Raw genomic sequence first — 15,471 nt, 5'->3', positions numbered from 1 at the left:
ATAGCATCTCTAGAGTACCGCCCAAGTGTATGATAAAGCTGTACATAACCGGGCAGCGACAGAGTGACTGGTCACCCTAGCATCCCTTTATAACCAGCTCCCATTACCACCTTCTCCCCATCACACCTTGGACAGTGCATAGCAAAGAAAAAAAAAAGAAATGGAATTTCATCAGGCTATCCCAGTTGACTCCGATTATGTTCGTACCAAGTTTCCCTACTGTGAATCTGGCCTCCTAATAGCGTGAATGGCTAGGATGACTCCTCGTCGTCAGATGGTGATGCTGCTTCGTACGCCACAGAAAACCCCCTAACCGCGACGCCTTTCGGGGAGATAGTTAACAGTTGTTATTCAGGAGTAAATATTCGAAATATTCGACTCAGTCGTTGACTTCGAGTATCTATGAGTATGTTTTGACGGATTTGCGGTATTGTACACGAGGTGCTGATTGCGGATACAGGTACCGTTACGAGAATGGCAGAAGATATGCTGCGATTAAAGGAGGGTAAACATCTCCATCCTTGGTTGGGAGAGCAACGCTGATGCATTCCTATCCAGAGAATACACCCTTCCAAATGACGAGGTATGCCCCCGCACCCCCCCAGTGCTGTGAATTCAAAGATTATTGACTGTAGTTCATGTAGGCCGAACAAGAAAGGCAAGCACACACTCTCCTTCATACTTGCCTGGTTCTCCATATTAACAACTCCTCAGACTCGACATAATCCACCACATCTACCTCATGCTACTAGAGGACAAGCTCCACCTCGCGCCTATCGACTCCAACCCACAGAAGATTCTTGATATTGGCACCGGGACCGGTATTTGGGCCATCGATGTTGGCGAGTAAGTTTCCACCTGCTTCTTCTCTAGATTCGGAGAAAAATCTACTAAGTCTCCCAATAGACGGTATCCTTCCGCCCAGGTAATCGGTACAGATATCTCACCCATCCAACCGTCATGGTAAGGCGCCTCTTTTTCCATAGCCCTAAGAGTCACTACGAATATTGACCCCACGGGTGATTTGCAGGGTTCCACCAAATGTAGAGTTCCAGATCGATGACGCGGAGCTTGCCTGGACATTCAAGAAGGATTCTTTCGATTTGGTGCATATCCGACACATGTGCGGGGCCATCAAGGACTGGGATGAACTGATAAAGCAAGCTTACAGGTAGTCCACATACGCTGTTTATCTTTAACAACCAAGAACTGTATCGCTGACCTTGTCTTCAGGGTCTGTAAGCCTGGAGGATGGATAGACTGTGCCGAGTACGAGATGGATATCTTCTGCGATGACCACACCCTTCCAGATAGCCTCGAGATTAAGAAATTCTACGTTCTCGTCAACAAAGCCGTCGAAACCACTGGTTCTCCTCTCCTCTACCCTCCTCTTCTCCATTCTCTCAACACTAATCACCATATCCGCAGGCGCCGATTTTACCATGGCGGACAAGCTAAAGCCCGTCCTTGAGAAGACCGGCTTTACCAATGTCCACCACGAGCTCGCCAAGATCCCTGTTGGCCCCTGGGCGGCGAATCGCAAACTGAAGGATATGGGCGCGTATGTCATGATGTCGGCAGACACGGGCTTTGAAGCGTTTGGCATCCAGTTATTCACAAATGTGTTGGGAATGGATTTGGAGGATGCGAGGCATGTAATACAGATGTCGCTGAAGCAGGCACGAAACAGACATATCCATGGCTATGGGAAGCAGTGAGTTCATTCCACCTCGTTTTGGTATTCACGTTAGTGGATAAAGCGATACTGACATCCGGGGAAGTCATCTTTACTATGGGCAGAAACCGCTTGATGAGTAGGAGAAGCGATATTGTTGCTGGTAAGTAAGCAATTGAGGACTAGGATGGTGGATAAATATCTAGTAAAGCTTTCTATTAGATGCTGGTACTTCGAGTTGTGTGTTGATGTAAGTGAAACAAAAAAAATGAAAAATGCGCACTTCAAATATTCTATTACGTGACGAGGTCCTTAGCATGTGTAGTGTAAGCTAGGGACCTGGGAGGTGGTGTTCGAATATTCGATGCAGTGTAGTTGGCTTAGGATGAGAAAAGGCTGTCCTTGGAAAGTAGCAAAGCGTCTGGTTCGTTAATCTCCGAAGTCGAGTAAAGAAAAACGGGATTGGCCTAAGAATCTGGTGTTTGCATGACATCAGAATCAGAGTCTTCCGGTTTACTTCATTTTAGCCTGTATCACCAATCAACAATACATCTGTGTGGGATAGAAACGTAGCCCGACCATACGATCGCGGGGTAAGATTGGCCTGGATACGAAGGGAAGGATGATGATAATGGACGTACCAGGTTTCAGAATATCATCGCTTAGTCCCAGGTGGCCTGGGCCTAGGAATAGTAATGTGTCGCCTCTTGGCCTTCTTGATATCAGGACCGATCCGTCACCGGAATATTTTCTGTTAGCATGGTCCCGGTAGACAAGGGTTCAGTCCAAGATATACGAGAAAGCTATCACGAGATCGGTAATGGAAGAGGGGAAGGGTATCGGTAGTGAGTGGGGTTAAAGCAAGCATAGTTGGGTCATGAAATATCACTCGGTATCCTTGGCAGTCTTCGTGTTCGTGTAACCGTGGCTAATTTACAAACGATATGATAAATACAGGAGAATCAATAATTCCATGAAAATAAAATACCTCTGATATGAAAAACTCCCTAAAGTCCCAAAAGCTGGTTGCCTAAGTCACCATCCCAAGCTAACCGTTCTATAAATCTATCCATCTAGACGCATTCACTTGCAAGCTTTAATACCTCGACAATCCTCTCTCGAAACTCTTTCTGCAACTGAGTATCCAACTTGTCATCGTTCTCCACCCCAAACCTTTCTTCTCTGCCTTCCAAGCACAACAAAACCAAACTCTCATATCTTTCGCCCATTGCGAATCCTAGCTTACCTTGGGCCGACTTCCGTAGCGCATCTCTGACGTATTCACGATCATAACTGTGGGACTGGAAGCCATCCCTCGATAGTGTTTTTGCGCTTGCCCAGAGTCCGATCTCGAGAAAGATCACACCTAGAGCTTTTGGATCTCAGATTAATAGCTACATACTGTCATCTGGAGGCTCACCATATATGTCGTGTATCTTTGCAGAGCGAGCAGTTGGCTTTCCCCAGCGTTCCCAATGGCGATACCTCCAGATGATAGTCAACCTAAAACCCCATTTCGGCAGATAGTGAGCTAAACTTACATATTTTTCTCTATACGATCTTCCATCCGGTTACTAGAAAAGTCGGACTCCTGACGACTATATTCGAAGCCAACAATCCATGTGCTTCGTAGATGCTCCTAGAAGAACCGGTGGAGCTCTTTTCTGGCGTAAAAAAGACAATACTCTCACTGTTCAGGTTTTTGTGCACCCATCCAACTGTATGTAATAGGTAAAGAGACTCCGCAAGGTTGTATGCTAGCTTTAGACGAGCAGTTACTGATGGTTTCTTCGATCTAGAAGAGCTCAAGTTGAGTGCTGACTCAAGTGTCAATGGTTTCGGTAGTGCCCCAGATGGTACGTCGTAAACAAATCCCAATCTTGACCCTGCACGATCATTGGTGTATCCTCTGCACGGGAGGACTCTGAAACCTGCATCCTCCTGGCTGTGAAGGAGGGTGGTCAATTGGCGAACTTGTCTAACGGTAATATCGGGAATGTTGCCATTATTGTCTGGTCCGTAGTCTTTGTACTCCAAAAGAACGGGATTGTCGTCTACCTCGGCCATCCGCAAACTCCCAGAGCCTCCTCCAACCCCTGTGACCTGGTTCTTGACTTTGTGATAGGGAATAAGTAAGTCCGACGCAGTGTCACTAACCAGTATCAATTTCCTCATCTTCGCACTCGTTCCCAAGCCGAGTGTCTTTGTATCAGGGTTTTCGGCAACACTTTGTACTTGGAAGGCTGTCAAAAGACTCATCCATATGACATCTTCGATAACGCGCCTAATCCTATCGTTCCAGCCCGCAAGATCTTCAATCAGGCCTTCCAGACGTCTCTTTCCGGACGTTGACCACTGGAGCTTTCTTAGCCAGCTGCTGTTCGACCAGCATCGAAATTACAGTCAAGCTTTTACCTAATCCCAGTCTACAGAGCACTCATCTCGGGACTGAGTGTCTACAATGTGTCCTCAGCTACCGGATTTCCCATCCCATTCTGCAACCATCAGCCACAGGTGCACTTAAAATATATACCGAGCAGAAGTACGGAGTACATCTTAGGCCGCTGCGGTTCCAACACTACCAGCTATCGTCATGGAGCTCTGTTTCCTCTTCCCTTTCTGAACTGTCCTCCTCTTTTGATCGCGAATGGGTCGAGCAGGCCACATCAACATCAACTATACAATCAGACTAGCCCGCCCGGCTACGAACTTTACAACTGCGGGACCTACATTTTCCAAATTAGTGCTGGTGCTTGATAGCTATAGGATATTAGGGGTGGTTCATACCGTGTACAAACTCAAAGCTCAACTCAAATTCGGAGAGCCCTCTCTCCACCGGCAACGAGTTTAACATCACACTCTCCGACTCCTTTGATATTGCCTCATCCCCCCAATACAGTCTTTGAAAGTTCATAACACATCTATCTTAGTCTTCGAAGGCCGAGGCTGCTGCATGACTGGCGATCACCGCTTTCACCCGCAACCACTGCAACAAGTCTATTCCCGCATCATGGCCAAGCTTGCAACCTCCTCTCGGCCATCTGTATCTTCTATCCCGAGTACCTTTATATCCGCCTGTTCTTGCTTTTGCGGGTTTCATCGGCGACAATGGATGACCAGCCCTCGTAGCTCTATCCAAACGGAACGTAACGACTAGCAGAAGTAATTGTCTTATCACTATACTGATTTCCCTCTTCTAGCTCCTTCGATGACACCCTCCTCTTCTACAGTAGCGTTAGTTTTAAGTCTCATCTCTAGCTATCTCCCTACAGCCTGCAAGAAACTACGATCCGAGGGGGATACTTACAAAGTTATCTCTGCAAGTCGCAGATTAATCCCATCTTAGTCTTTGTTTGCATCTTTCAAGGGCTTCTAAGAGGTCCTTACAATACAGCAAGTACCGGTAACCACAGTCTGGTGCTCCTCCGACGGCGAGCCAGCTCACCATCTATTCTGCGGTTAGAATAGATGATGACCCTCTACAACTACTTCCATATTTTCTCCAGCCATTTCAGAAGTCTCTTCCTCCTATGCAATGATCTTAGACTCAAACTAAACATTCCTCTCTAAGCAAATTGCCATAGATTGAAGGGAGATGCGTACAAAAGAATCAGAATAAATTGCGTATCATGCCCTTACTCGGGAGTTGTTCGTAGCTTTTATGAACTCTTTATAACGACCCAGGACTAACTCTCCACCACTCATCTCACTCCCGTAGTATGATTCAACACCTGCTAGCAAGTGGCAGTCTGTATCACCTAGGGAGTCCACCCATCAGAAACCTGACGAAGTTCTTACCTACTTCTTTATTCCAATTAGATTCCAGACCACCGAAGAACGTAAAAGACAGAAACTGAATACCTTCACTACATCTAGTTACTTAACATAATAGTCAAGCAGCTCATCCATCACCTCGTACAGCGACCAGGTAAGATAGTTGAACCCCCAGATCCCACAAAGTGGTTGTTATCACCATGCACAGTAACAACAGCCACCATAAGCCAAATCCCATTGCCAAACATATAGAGCCAAACCCCACACAAGCCAAACCCCACACAAGCCAAACCCCACACAAGCCAAACCCCACACAAGCCAAACCCCACAGTGCAGACCCCACACAGCCAAATCCCAACGAGCCAAACCCCAATGCGAAATCCCACCGAGCCTAATATTCCCAAAGAGCCAAATTACAACCCCCCAGAAGCTGCAACCCAAACTCTCTAAAAAACATTCGGCTCTGTTGAGTGACAAAACAAATGCCCAATCCCCAGCCAACGGTTCCGACGAAGACAGAGACTAGACACCTATAATGTCAACTCAAGAAACCAACCAACCAACCAACCAAGCGCAGAATCGTCATGCCGATAAAGGCAGAGTGATAGCCGTGCCAACATCCCACCAGCGCAGAATCGTCATGCCGATAAAAAGCAGAGTGATAGCTGTGCGTACCAAGGGCAGACCAAACTCGTAAGCCATAGAGAGTAGACTGCCCACGGTATTGAGCCAAAAGACTCTATAGTTTAGGCACAGAACCCCAACAGTTCAGGCACAAACTAAAGAGCCAATCCCCACAGTGTGAGCAAAACCTCACAATCGAGACCTAGAAGATGATAAAAGACGTTAATAAAGGGTTTGTTTGTAAGTTGAAGGGGGGTATCTCTTGATGTGTTGCGTGAGCTTCTCGAGTCGATTTCTCGGTGCTTGACGGTCGTCACGCCAAGCTGGTGAAGCTCACGCATCGATGTTATAATAATATAAAATACGTTTTATCTGTTGAAGAAAATAATTTTAGTGAAGGAAAATAATCAAATAAATAAATAAAATCAAGAAGGGATACTTAGCTTGTTGTTGAACCGACTCAAAAAGAGACGTCGATCGAAAAAAAAAGTCCGTACAAGACGGAGAAGGAGTAGCAGATTTGTGTTTTTGTTTTTTTGGGGAAGTTTTTTTTGGGGGCAGTATTTGAGGGCAAGGGGGAATATAAGTTGAGGGGACAAAGTGTTTGATACAGGATATAATATAAAATAACGAAAAGGAAATGCTAGCTTCGTACCACTTGGCTCTGGGCAAAACCCCAGAACCAAGTTTTTGTTTTTTGGTGATTGTTTTTGGGGTTTTTTTGTTTTTTTTGTGATTGTTTTTTTTGTTTTTTTTGGAGGGGGGAATAGTATCGGGGAAAGGGGGGGACATAGGTTTTGAGACAAAGTTTTTGAGTTACAGGTTTGATCATAAATATAAGTAAGGAAAAAAAATGAAATGTAAAGACAGGACGGGTACATAAGACCCAGTTGACTCTGACACACTGACACACTGACACACTGACACGTACTGAAAGCCCGAAGGCAAAGAAAGACACCCTATAAAGGGACATCAATCAAGCTAGCCATGGCACGAAGGCCGAAAAACGTTTGGTATATTTTTGGGTTTTGTGGGTTTTTTGTAGAGAAAATGAAATGGTAACTTAGCTGTTCAAGTCACTTTAAGTGACACAAAGCCCGCAGGCAAGACACACGAAAAAAGGCCCGGCCGGGGGGCAAGAAGAAAAACCTAATCCTAGAACACCATCAATTCGAAAGGCGAGGGGGAAGGACAGCCTAGAGATGTGTAGCTAAAGAGTGCAGCTAAATCCACACATCACTGGACCACCTGCCCCCTCAAGGGTTGATTATCACGGTTATACATACGTATACCTACCATGCGCCCCACAGAGAGAAAATTTTTCAAAAAAATCCGGAGTCCAGTCCAGTTCCAGTCCAGTCCAGTCCAGTCCAGTCCAGTCCAGTCCAGTCTAGTCTAAGGGGAGATAAATGTTAAGGTTATACATACGTTCATTTTACCCCTCGGTGGGCATTGTCTAGTGTAAAGACTCGTGACCAACCGTGCACGTGAGGTGTGAAGCTTCTGTGCAGGCCCACCGCACACCTCTTGTTTGTTCACAGAAAAAGAAAGAAAGAATATGTCACTAAGTTAGTATTATACATACGTTGATTTCGCCCCTCGGTGGGCATTGTGTGGTGAGAAGAGTCGTGATCAATCGAGAGGTGTGAAGCTTCTGTGCAGGTCCACTGCACACTTCTTGTTTGACTACGAAAAGAAAAAGAAAAAGAGAGAAAGAGAGAGAAAGAGAAACTAGAAAGGATTGTAAGGTTATAGATAGGTCGATAGCTGTTGTGTGGTGGTGTTGATGTGTTGCTGAGGGCTTTGTTGTCGAAAAAACATTTTGTCGTCGTTGTTGTGTTGGCGGTGAAAAGGTGTGGTGGTGGGGGGAAGAAGGAAGAGAGAAAAAGGTGGGGGGAAGGGCCCTTTAAACACTTGTAGGCAGGTGGGTCAGCGTGAAAACTGGGGGATGTAAACAATGGGTGGCCGTGGGAAACCTCTGCAATCGCGAGTGATATTCCGTGATTCCCCACCCCCAAATGCCAAGATTGACGATTTTACCCAGCCAAAACAAAGCAGCAGCGACAGAAGGGCATTTCTTTCTCTGTCTGGCCAAAAAGGGGGGAATGGCATGAGCAGGTTGTCTCGCTGCTCACACTGCAGCGCCATTGCGACCTTCAACGCCGAAGCCTCAACCTACGAACTCAACGCAGATGTACACACTGCGCGCAATCACCGCCTACACCACCCTTTACTCGTCTCCTCCAGCTGTCTACCCACACCAACCCTATCCTATCTACTCGTTCCCACCAACAGTCTACCCCGCCAACGCCAACACCGTAACCTAGGTAACCACATAGTACCAGTATCACAACCACCACCCCCCGGCCCCACGTAAGTCTTATCCCTCTACAATCCCCCTAAGCTCCTACAACACAGACCTCTAACTCCTCGCTTCCCAGATACCGGCGAAAGACCTTTGTTGCCGACACGCACACAGCCCCCGCCCGCATACATAGCTTAATGCTCCATAAACATTTTTTGTAAATATATACATACAAAAGATCTACTGAGAGAAGCCGAGCTACTACATACCAACACAACTCCTATCGATTCTCTGAGCTCGAGCCACTGCGAATTGGGCAATTCATACAGCGATCTCAAAGTTGGAACGAAAAAGCTGTCTTTCTATCGACACTCCATCTTCGAACCCATCCATGCCCAGCCAGCAGACCGGTGTATTCATATCACTCTCCACTTCCGGACCTTCAAAGCCTGGTTTGAAGATAGATCTTCGATATCCATGGCAGATCTCTGGCTACTTTTATCTGTATGCACATTATCGTTCTTATCATACCACCACAAATAACCCTACGTTCAATTGCAACCTACTTCATTTCCAGAATCTCCTCAAATTTCCACGCTATACACATCAAATCCCACCTTCAATAAACATAAAAAAATATCCTAGATAACGTACCCAACACCGCACTTTTCATAGATCTCACTTGCTGAGTGGTAGAGCAGATCCCCCCCACCCGCCCTGCATCTGATTCGCGCTCCAAAACCCTGTCTGCATGCTGCAGCTGCATGCCGGCCAACCCGACGACAGGGAATCCACACCTGCGCTTCTAGAGTAGCCCCGCAACCACCAGAACCTCCACATAGCTCCCCTCCATACCAATCCCCAGAACTCTCTCTCCATCTTTAAACCACCTAGAATACCCTCATCCCCCACAATGGCCGAAGCAATCGGCGTAATCTCCGCTGTCCTCGGCGGCGCCGACGTCTGTCTCCGGTACCTTTCCCCTCCCCCCATTGGAGAACCCCCACTAACCCCCCCATCCAGCACCGGCCGAAGCCTCTACCACCGCTACCGCAACTACAAAGACGCTGAGCAAGACCTCAGAGACCTGACCGTGCTGCTGAAGAACCACTGGCTCAAAATCGAGGCCAAGGTCGGCCTCATCAAAGACCTCCAAGAGGTTCTCGGCGAAACCCTACACCAGCACTTCACTGAGCTCTTCGAGATCCTGATCCGCAAGTTGGGCGAAGCCCAACACAAGATCGAATCCGTGGACCGCAAACAGGGCCGGCTGAAACGCGCCAAGTTCGCCGCGCTGGTCAAGGAGTCGCTGGAGGCCGCGATTGCAGAGCTAGATAAATGGCAGGCCCAGGTGGAGCTACCGTATTATCTCATGGCGCGGATCAATAACCCGCGCGTGGACGAGAAGCTGACGGCGGTGACGCAGCGGTCGCGGGGGGATACAAAGGGAGCTGAGGAGATCAAACGCTTGCGCGACACGATGCAGGGCGACGGCGGTGGAGGGGGGACTACGCCGGGCGGCGGTGAGGGCGGCGGGGCAGAGAAAAAAAGAAAGACCTGGTGGGTGGAGGCAAAGGAGCTGGGTGAAACCGGGCGGGTGATTGATCCGTACAGCACCTCGGCGCTCAAGCTCGTCAGGCTGGCGTCTACCGGTAAGGAGTGCCTCGTGGACACCATCACGATCAAGAACCTCACCGATAACGGCGATATGGCGACGGCGGGGATCCGGGACGTGGCACGCATCCTCGCACAGTCGGAGCCTTTGACGTTCGGCATCCTGAAGTGCCACGGCGTGGTGAAGGAGTTGCGAAACCAGAAGACCGAGATAGTGTTCCAGGTGCTCTTCTCGATCCCGGAAAGGCCGAACAAGCTGTACCAGCCCCGCACCCTCCGCAGCTACCTGGCCGCCGCAAAGGACGAGCGGCGGACAAAGTATCCTCTGAACGAGCGGTTCGCCCTGGCAAAGAGGCTGGCGCGGAGCATCATGTTTGTACACACATCCAACCTTGTGCACAAGAACATCCGGCCAGACACCATCGTGCTGTTCCAGGACGGCAAGTCGCTGATGGGGATCCCGTTTCTCGTGGGCTTCCAGAAGATCCGGCCTGCGAATGGGGCGACGTGGATGGTTTCGGACGCCGAGTGGGAAAAGGACCTGTACCGGCATCCGACGAGGCAGGGGCTCAAGCCGGAGGATACGTACAAGATGCAGCACGACATCTACAGTCTCGGGGTCCTCCTGCTCGAGATCGGGCTCTGGACGTCGTTCGTGCAGTGGAACGGGAAGGATAAGTATTTTGAGCCGGGCCCGGACTTGAAGGTGGATGCGGAGACGCTGGCGATTAAGGATGTTAAGAGGAAGGCGAATATCATCAAGGATCTGCTGCTGCGCATGGCGATGGAGCTTCTGCCGGGGGCGATGGGGCCCAAGTATGCGGAGGTGGTCATCTCGTGCTTGACGTGTCTGGACAAGGGGAATGACAAGTTTGAGAGCGAGGAGGGCCTGGTGGATGAGGATGGCATCGTGGTGGGCGTGAGATATGTCGAGATTGTGAGTACATGTAGTTTTTCCAGTGCTGTGATTGAATATATGCGGGCTATTACTGACGGGATGGGGGTTGGTGGTGTGTTAGGTTGCGATGAAACTGGAGGAGATAGAGGTCTGAAGTTCATTCACGGTGTGTTCTTTGGTTTATTTATACGTGCAAGTTGTCAGCACAAAGGTTTGGGTAGGTTTGCAAATTTGGCATTTTCGAGCGAGCATATATTAAAACTATCTCCTTTCTCATGAGCAAACATTTCCTTTCACGTCCGCAATCGATCACAGGTGGCAAATAGAGAGTATCTGCCAACTGTCAATTTTGTTTATTGACACTTGAAAATTGACTACATGTACTTGTAGTGCGGGATGCAAAATGGACAGTTCCCCTCAGTGGCCAAAATAAATCTGGTTACATATTATAACAACGGTATGACAAAAGAAACTCTTTCATCCGAAATACGTTGTAGGACAAAGGACCCACATGCCGCTACACTGGATGTCCCATGTTAGCAACTACATGTACCAAGGTACCAAAACTTCACCGTATCTAATATCCTCTCGGTGTATCCCACAGCACAAACGCACCCCCCCCCCCCACCTCCCCGCTAAAATCCAAAATTGACAGTTTCGGCTGCCAGCTTCTAGTCCCCATAAATCAACAATTATCGAAAGTCACAGTTGGAAAATACAGTATTTCTTCTTTATTTCCATCGCTCTGCTACTGGTTCGAGTAATAGCCTGCTTCTCTCTTGCTTGTTATGTAGCGACGTCTCTTGGCATCTCTACTGCAAGTACTAGACTAGACTACCGTTACGAAAACTCCCCTGCAGCACTCCACGCTAACCACATACATAGCAATCCCCACTAGAAGCTACTAGCTACTACCTGCTACCATTCTAGACTCCTCACTCCTTTTCCAAACCTCCTCCACTACCCAGACCGCCGACCTCTAGTCTTCACTCTTCAATATATTTCCACAGCTCTCCTACCACCTTAAATATAATGTTAGCTGCACGGAGCAGCATACTAATCCCTCACTGCAACCCCAACTGAGGCCCCCATGGCCAGCGCCGAGTGACAAACCATGACCCACCCACACACCCACCCACTCCGATCTCCCCGCGTATCCATATAACCACGCATCCCAGGTTTACTGCACTCAATATTTCCCGTCCATGATTGTCCATTAGTTCCATCGAGAGTTAGTAATCAAGCTAGCACGAGTAAGAGAGTAAGTACATGTAAGTTAATTATAAGTGACGTTGCCCTGCGCTTTACCCGTGGCAGCAATATAAATTCGCTTAGAGTGCAGGGTAGCTCACTGGCTAGTTACATGGTAGATAGGCGATTTTTGTGCGAGCTTAGGGCGGCTGAATAGAATACGGTGGGCCTGGGTGCGGAATCGAAGGCGAACCGGGTTTTGCTTGCATTGAGGCCGGGGGGGGGGGGGGTATATTGGGGTGAGTATATGTGTTGAGAAACGTTTTCGTGACCAAACATATATCAGCAAGATGATCCGACATAAGCTTCATATCCCATAATACATAGCGATCTACTCTCGTGTTTCGCATGTGTTAATAGATAGAGCACCGTGCAATGTGTGAAAGTGTGTTGAAGTATACGTGTCGTTTGCACAAAGATTTATGGATCTTTGTGTGCCCATACCCAGTCCTTGTGTGTATATAGAAAACATGATATTCACAACGACGATTAGTTATGCCAAACACAGCCTTCCCATACCTCAACACCCAGCCAGCTATCAGACGATCTGACAACCACCGCTATTCCAGCTAGCTCTGCAATATAGGTTCCGCATAATACAAATATATCCGAGGACCCATCGACAGAAGACAGCTGACAGAATTAAATCCTTCTTCGCACCCTTAGGTACATAGCTACACCTTGTGCGTGCCCTCCAGGTATATACTGACTGGTGACCATAACGCGACTTTTCGTATTCACATCCAGAGCTAAGCAGCCGTTTCCAGTCGCGCTCATGCAGGGCAAACACAATCAGGAAGCATGTGCATCTATTCCAGCCAGCACAAACTAATCTCAGAAATGCAATTAAAGAAAGAATTCGAAGCTCCATGGCGTCATGGCCACCTACATTACCACATCCCGGAAATTGGAATTCTAATTCCATACACCTTTTGGAAAAGTAACCGGTGTCTGTCTGTGTTATCGATAGTCGATCGATGGATAGTGTCAACTTTAGTTGAGTTCGCCCGGTAGTAGGTACTCAAACAATCTGCAGGCTAATAGTTAGCTACACCTGAAACACAACATCGAGAATTGCGACAGCGCTCACGACGCCGGTCGAGACTCTGTCCAGAAGTCGAATTCCAGTTGAATGAACTCTAGGCTAATTTCCTTCGAAGCACAAACTATGTGCCTTATCTTTTTCTTGCTGCTAGGAATGTTTGTAGCCTCGATGGTCGATGTGTGTACTGCATGTCGTACAGGGCTTATCCCTCCGCGCCGGTGAGACAACTTCAATCCAGCATCAAGCCTCAAACACAGCACAGGCCAACCAATACCAGACAGAGCCTCAAGCGACGCGGACACTCCACTAACCACATGTGACGAGAGAATGCAAAGGGCATGCACTCCCGAAACGGCTGCCCCAACTACCGCCGTTTTCCCTTCCACGGACGGGGAATATCATCTGATGTCGCGTGAGTTCAGGGTGCAGGAAATTCCAGCTACAGGGATCATTGGCCTGTCGAGTGCCCGATGAAGATAACGTTCAGGGATCATCCCGCGTTAGACGTTCTTCTGGAATCATACGACGTTTTCCCCTTCCTTTTTTCTTTCTTGCCCTCCGTGTTTGATTTGCTTTCGTATTCTAGAGCTAATGATCTCCGGTGGTTTCCGATATGTGCAAAGACTCTGAGCTCCTCTTGCCGAGTATCGAGGGTAGAGGGGGGTGGCCTGTCGCTTGTTCATAGTGTAATTGGAGCGGTAGTTCTAGTAGTTACTTGGTAATATCGGTTTTTGATTTTTTTTTTTCTTCAGGAGGATCGAAGCCGGATCACGTAGGAACTCAATTGGGGGTATATATAGTATTGCGCTGATCACTGTTACTTCTATCCTTCTTCTAAGCTGGGGATATTTTGGCTGGAGATGCTCTGGAGACGTACTGCAAGAATATTCTACTTACCTATAGGTTATCCGTCTGGGTGCGTTTGATCTTCTTCGTTCATCTGCTACGTTAGTTTGCTGGTACTATCATTACTATTCCTATTATTACCTTTCTACTACTTTCACTACACCCTTTAATCCCGAACTTCAAAAACATCATCATGGATAGCACCTGGGCAGACTACCCTTTTCCTCTTATCTCCACTCCAGCCTGCGACATTGGAGTAAGTTCATTAGTCATTCCCCCCCCCCTCTCCTTTTTCTCCATCCCTACTAACCGCCTCATAGTACACTAATCAGTTCATCAAATCCGCCTCCAAAATGGCCTTGACTCACAACATCATAATCCGCGGAATGAATAGCATCTATCTCCAATGCATGCATATTACGCCTTACAATGCCGCAGACTTCATAACCTATTGCCAATGCTGGGCCGAATTCATCCACAACCACCACGATTGCGAGGAGGCCGCTTACTTCCCTCTTATTGAGAAGGCAGTTGGAACCGAAGGTATGGCAGAGGAGAATATTGAGCAGCATGAAGCATTCATGGGCGGGTTGAATGATCTCGATGCCTACCTACGACGTGTGGACCCGTACAGCTTTTCCGGCAGTGTGGTGCTACAGATCTTGGAAACCTTCGCTGCTAAGCTGCAGATGCACTTGACAGACGAAATCGTATGGATCCAGAGTCTAGCGACCAACTATCCGACGTTGAACCTAGCCGAGATTGATATGCGCCATGGAGCATACGTAGGGAGCCGGTCAACACGGACGAGGGTGCTACCGTTCTTCCTCACAAACCATGACAAGACATATGAGGGTGGCATTCATTCCTGGTGGCCGACAGGAAACAAGATCAGGGACTGGTGGTTGAGATATGTTTGTACGCTGGTGTACTCGGGGGCATGGCAATTTTCGAGTTGCTCAAAAGGTGGTAAGCCAAAGAGGTTGGAAGGGATTAGGAGAGGGGGATTGGTGGAGGAGGCGCCACAGGAGAGGGGGGAGGTCGGGGAAGTAATGGAGATGAATATGGCGCCGAAGAGACCAGAGGCGTCGATTAAGATCCAGGCGAGAACAAACACAGATTGGTGAGTGTAATGGACTTTTTTGGGTATTAACGGTGAGACGGTGTTATGGGCTTTGGGAATTGGGGTAAATCTATAAATGTATAAAAAAAATGATTTCAGTCAGAGACGAGTATCTACTGTATAGCTTGGTGTTTTTGGATGATAGTACTTGGGAGATCTTGTAATTACTGAAGCTTTTCTTCTCTCATTTAGTTTCTTTAATTTGGGAGTACGAGTCGAGTGACGTTTTATGATCGACGTAAATAAATCTTGTAACTCCTAATCAGCTAGTTAGTCAGAATTCCACTATATCTCAGCCCCGTGTTTTAATTCTGAT

The 15,471-nt window shown here is 47.9% G+C and overlaps 4 protein-coding genes across 4 annotated transcripts; 3 read left to right on the top strand and 1 right to left on the bottom strand.

The window, feature by feature from the left end:
- Positions 1–160: 160 nt before the first annotated feature.
- On the top strand, positions 161–1,818 carry H6S33_004111 (uncharacterized protein; the record flags this gene model as incomplete). Its single annotated transcript, XM_044835482.1, has 12 exons — positions 161–199; positions 256–290; positions 356–406; positions 461–505; positions 559–583; positions 645–658; positions 715–846; positions 907–963; positions 1,031–1,171; positions 1,234–1,367; positions 1,429–1,714; positions 1,782–1,818. The coding sequence occupies 12 exons, from the start codon at positions 161–163 to the stop codon at positions 1,816–1,818; spliced, it is 996 nt and encodes a 331-aa protein (XP_044691645.1).
- Positions 1,819–2,748: 930 nt separating this feature from the next.
- On the bottom strand, positions 2,749–4,589 carry H6S33_004110 (uncharacterized protein; the record flags this gene model as incomplete). Its single annotated transcript, XM_044835481.1, has 5 exons — positions 2,749–3,041; positions 3,078–3,206; positions 3,265–4,030; positions 4,358–4,401; positions 4,463–4,589. The coding sequence occupies 5 exons, from the start codon at positions 4,587–4,589 to the stop codon at positions 2,749–2,751; spliced, it is 1,359 nt and encodes a 452-aa protein (XP_044691644.1).
- Positions 4,590–9,291: 4,702 nt separating this feature from the next.
- Positions 9,292–11,044, top strand: H6S33_004109 (uncharacterized protein; the record flags this gene model as incomplete). Its single annotated transcript, XM_044835479.1, has 3 exons — positions 9,292–9,350; positions 9,402–10,929; positions 11,012–11,044. 3 exons carry the CDS (start codon positions 9,292–9,294, stop codon positions 11,042–11,044), a joined length of 1,620 nt encoding a protein of 539 aa, XP_044691643.1.
- Positions 11,045–14,225: 3,181 nt separating this feature from the next.
- Positions 14,226–15,159, top strand: H6S33_004108 (uncharacterized protein; the record flags this gene model as incomplete). The annotated part of the gene is made up of 2 exons (XM_044835478.1): positions 14,226–14,288; positions 14,353–15,159. 2 exons carry the CDS (start codon positions 14,226–14,228, stop codon positions 15,157–15,159), a joined length of 870 nt encoding a protein of 289 aa, XP_044691642.1.
- Between the last annotated feature and the right edge of the window lie 312 nt (positions 15,160–15,471).

The sequence above is a fragment of the Morchella sextelata genome (genome assembly GCF_020137385.1).
Source record: "Morchella sextelata strain SCLS chromosome Unknown scls_16, whole genome shotgun sequence".
Classification (NCBI taxonomy): Eukaryota; Fungi; Ascomycota; class Pezizomycetes; order Pezizales; family Morchellaceae; genus Morchella; species Morchella sextelata.
The sequence above is the reverse complement of the archived record's forward strand: the minus strand, read 5'-3'. Positions and strand labels throughout refer to the sequence as shown.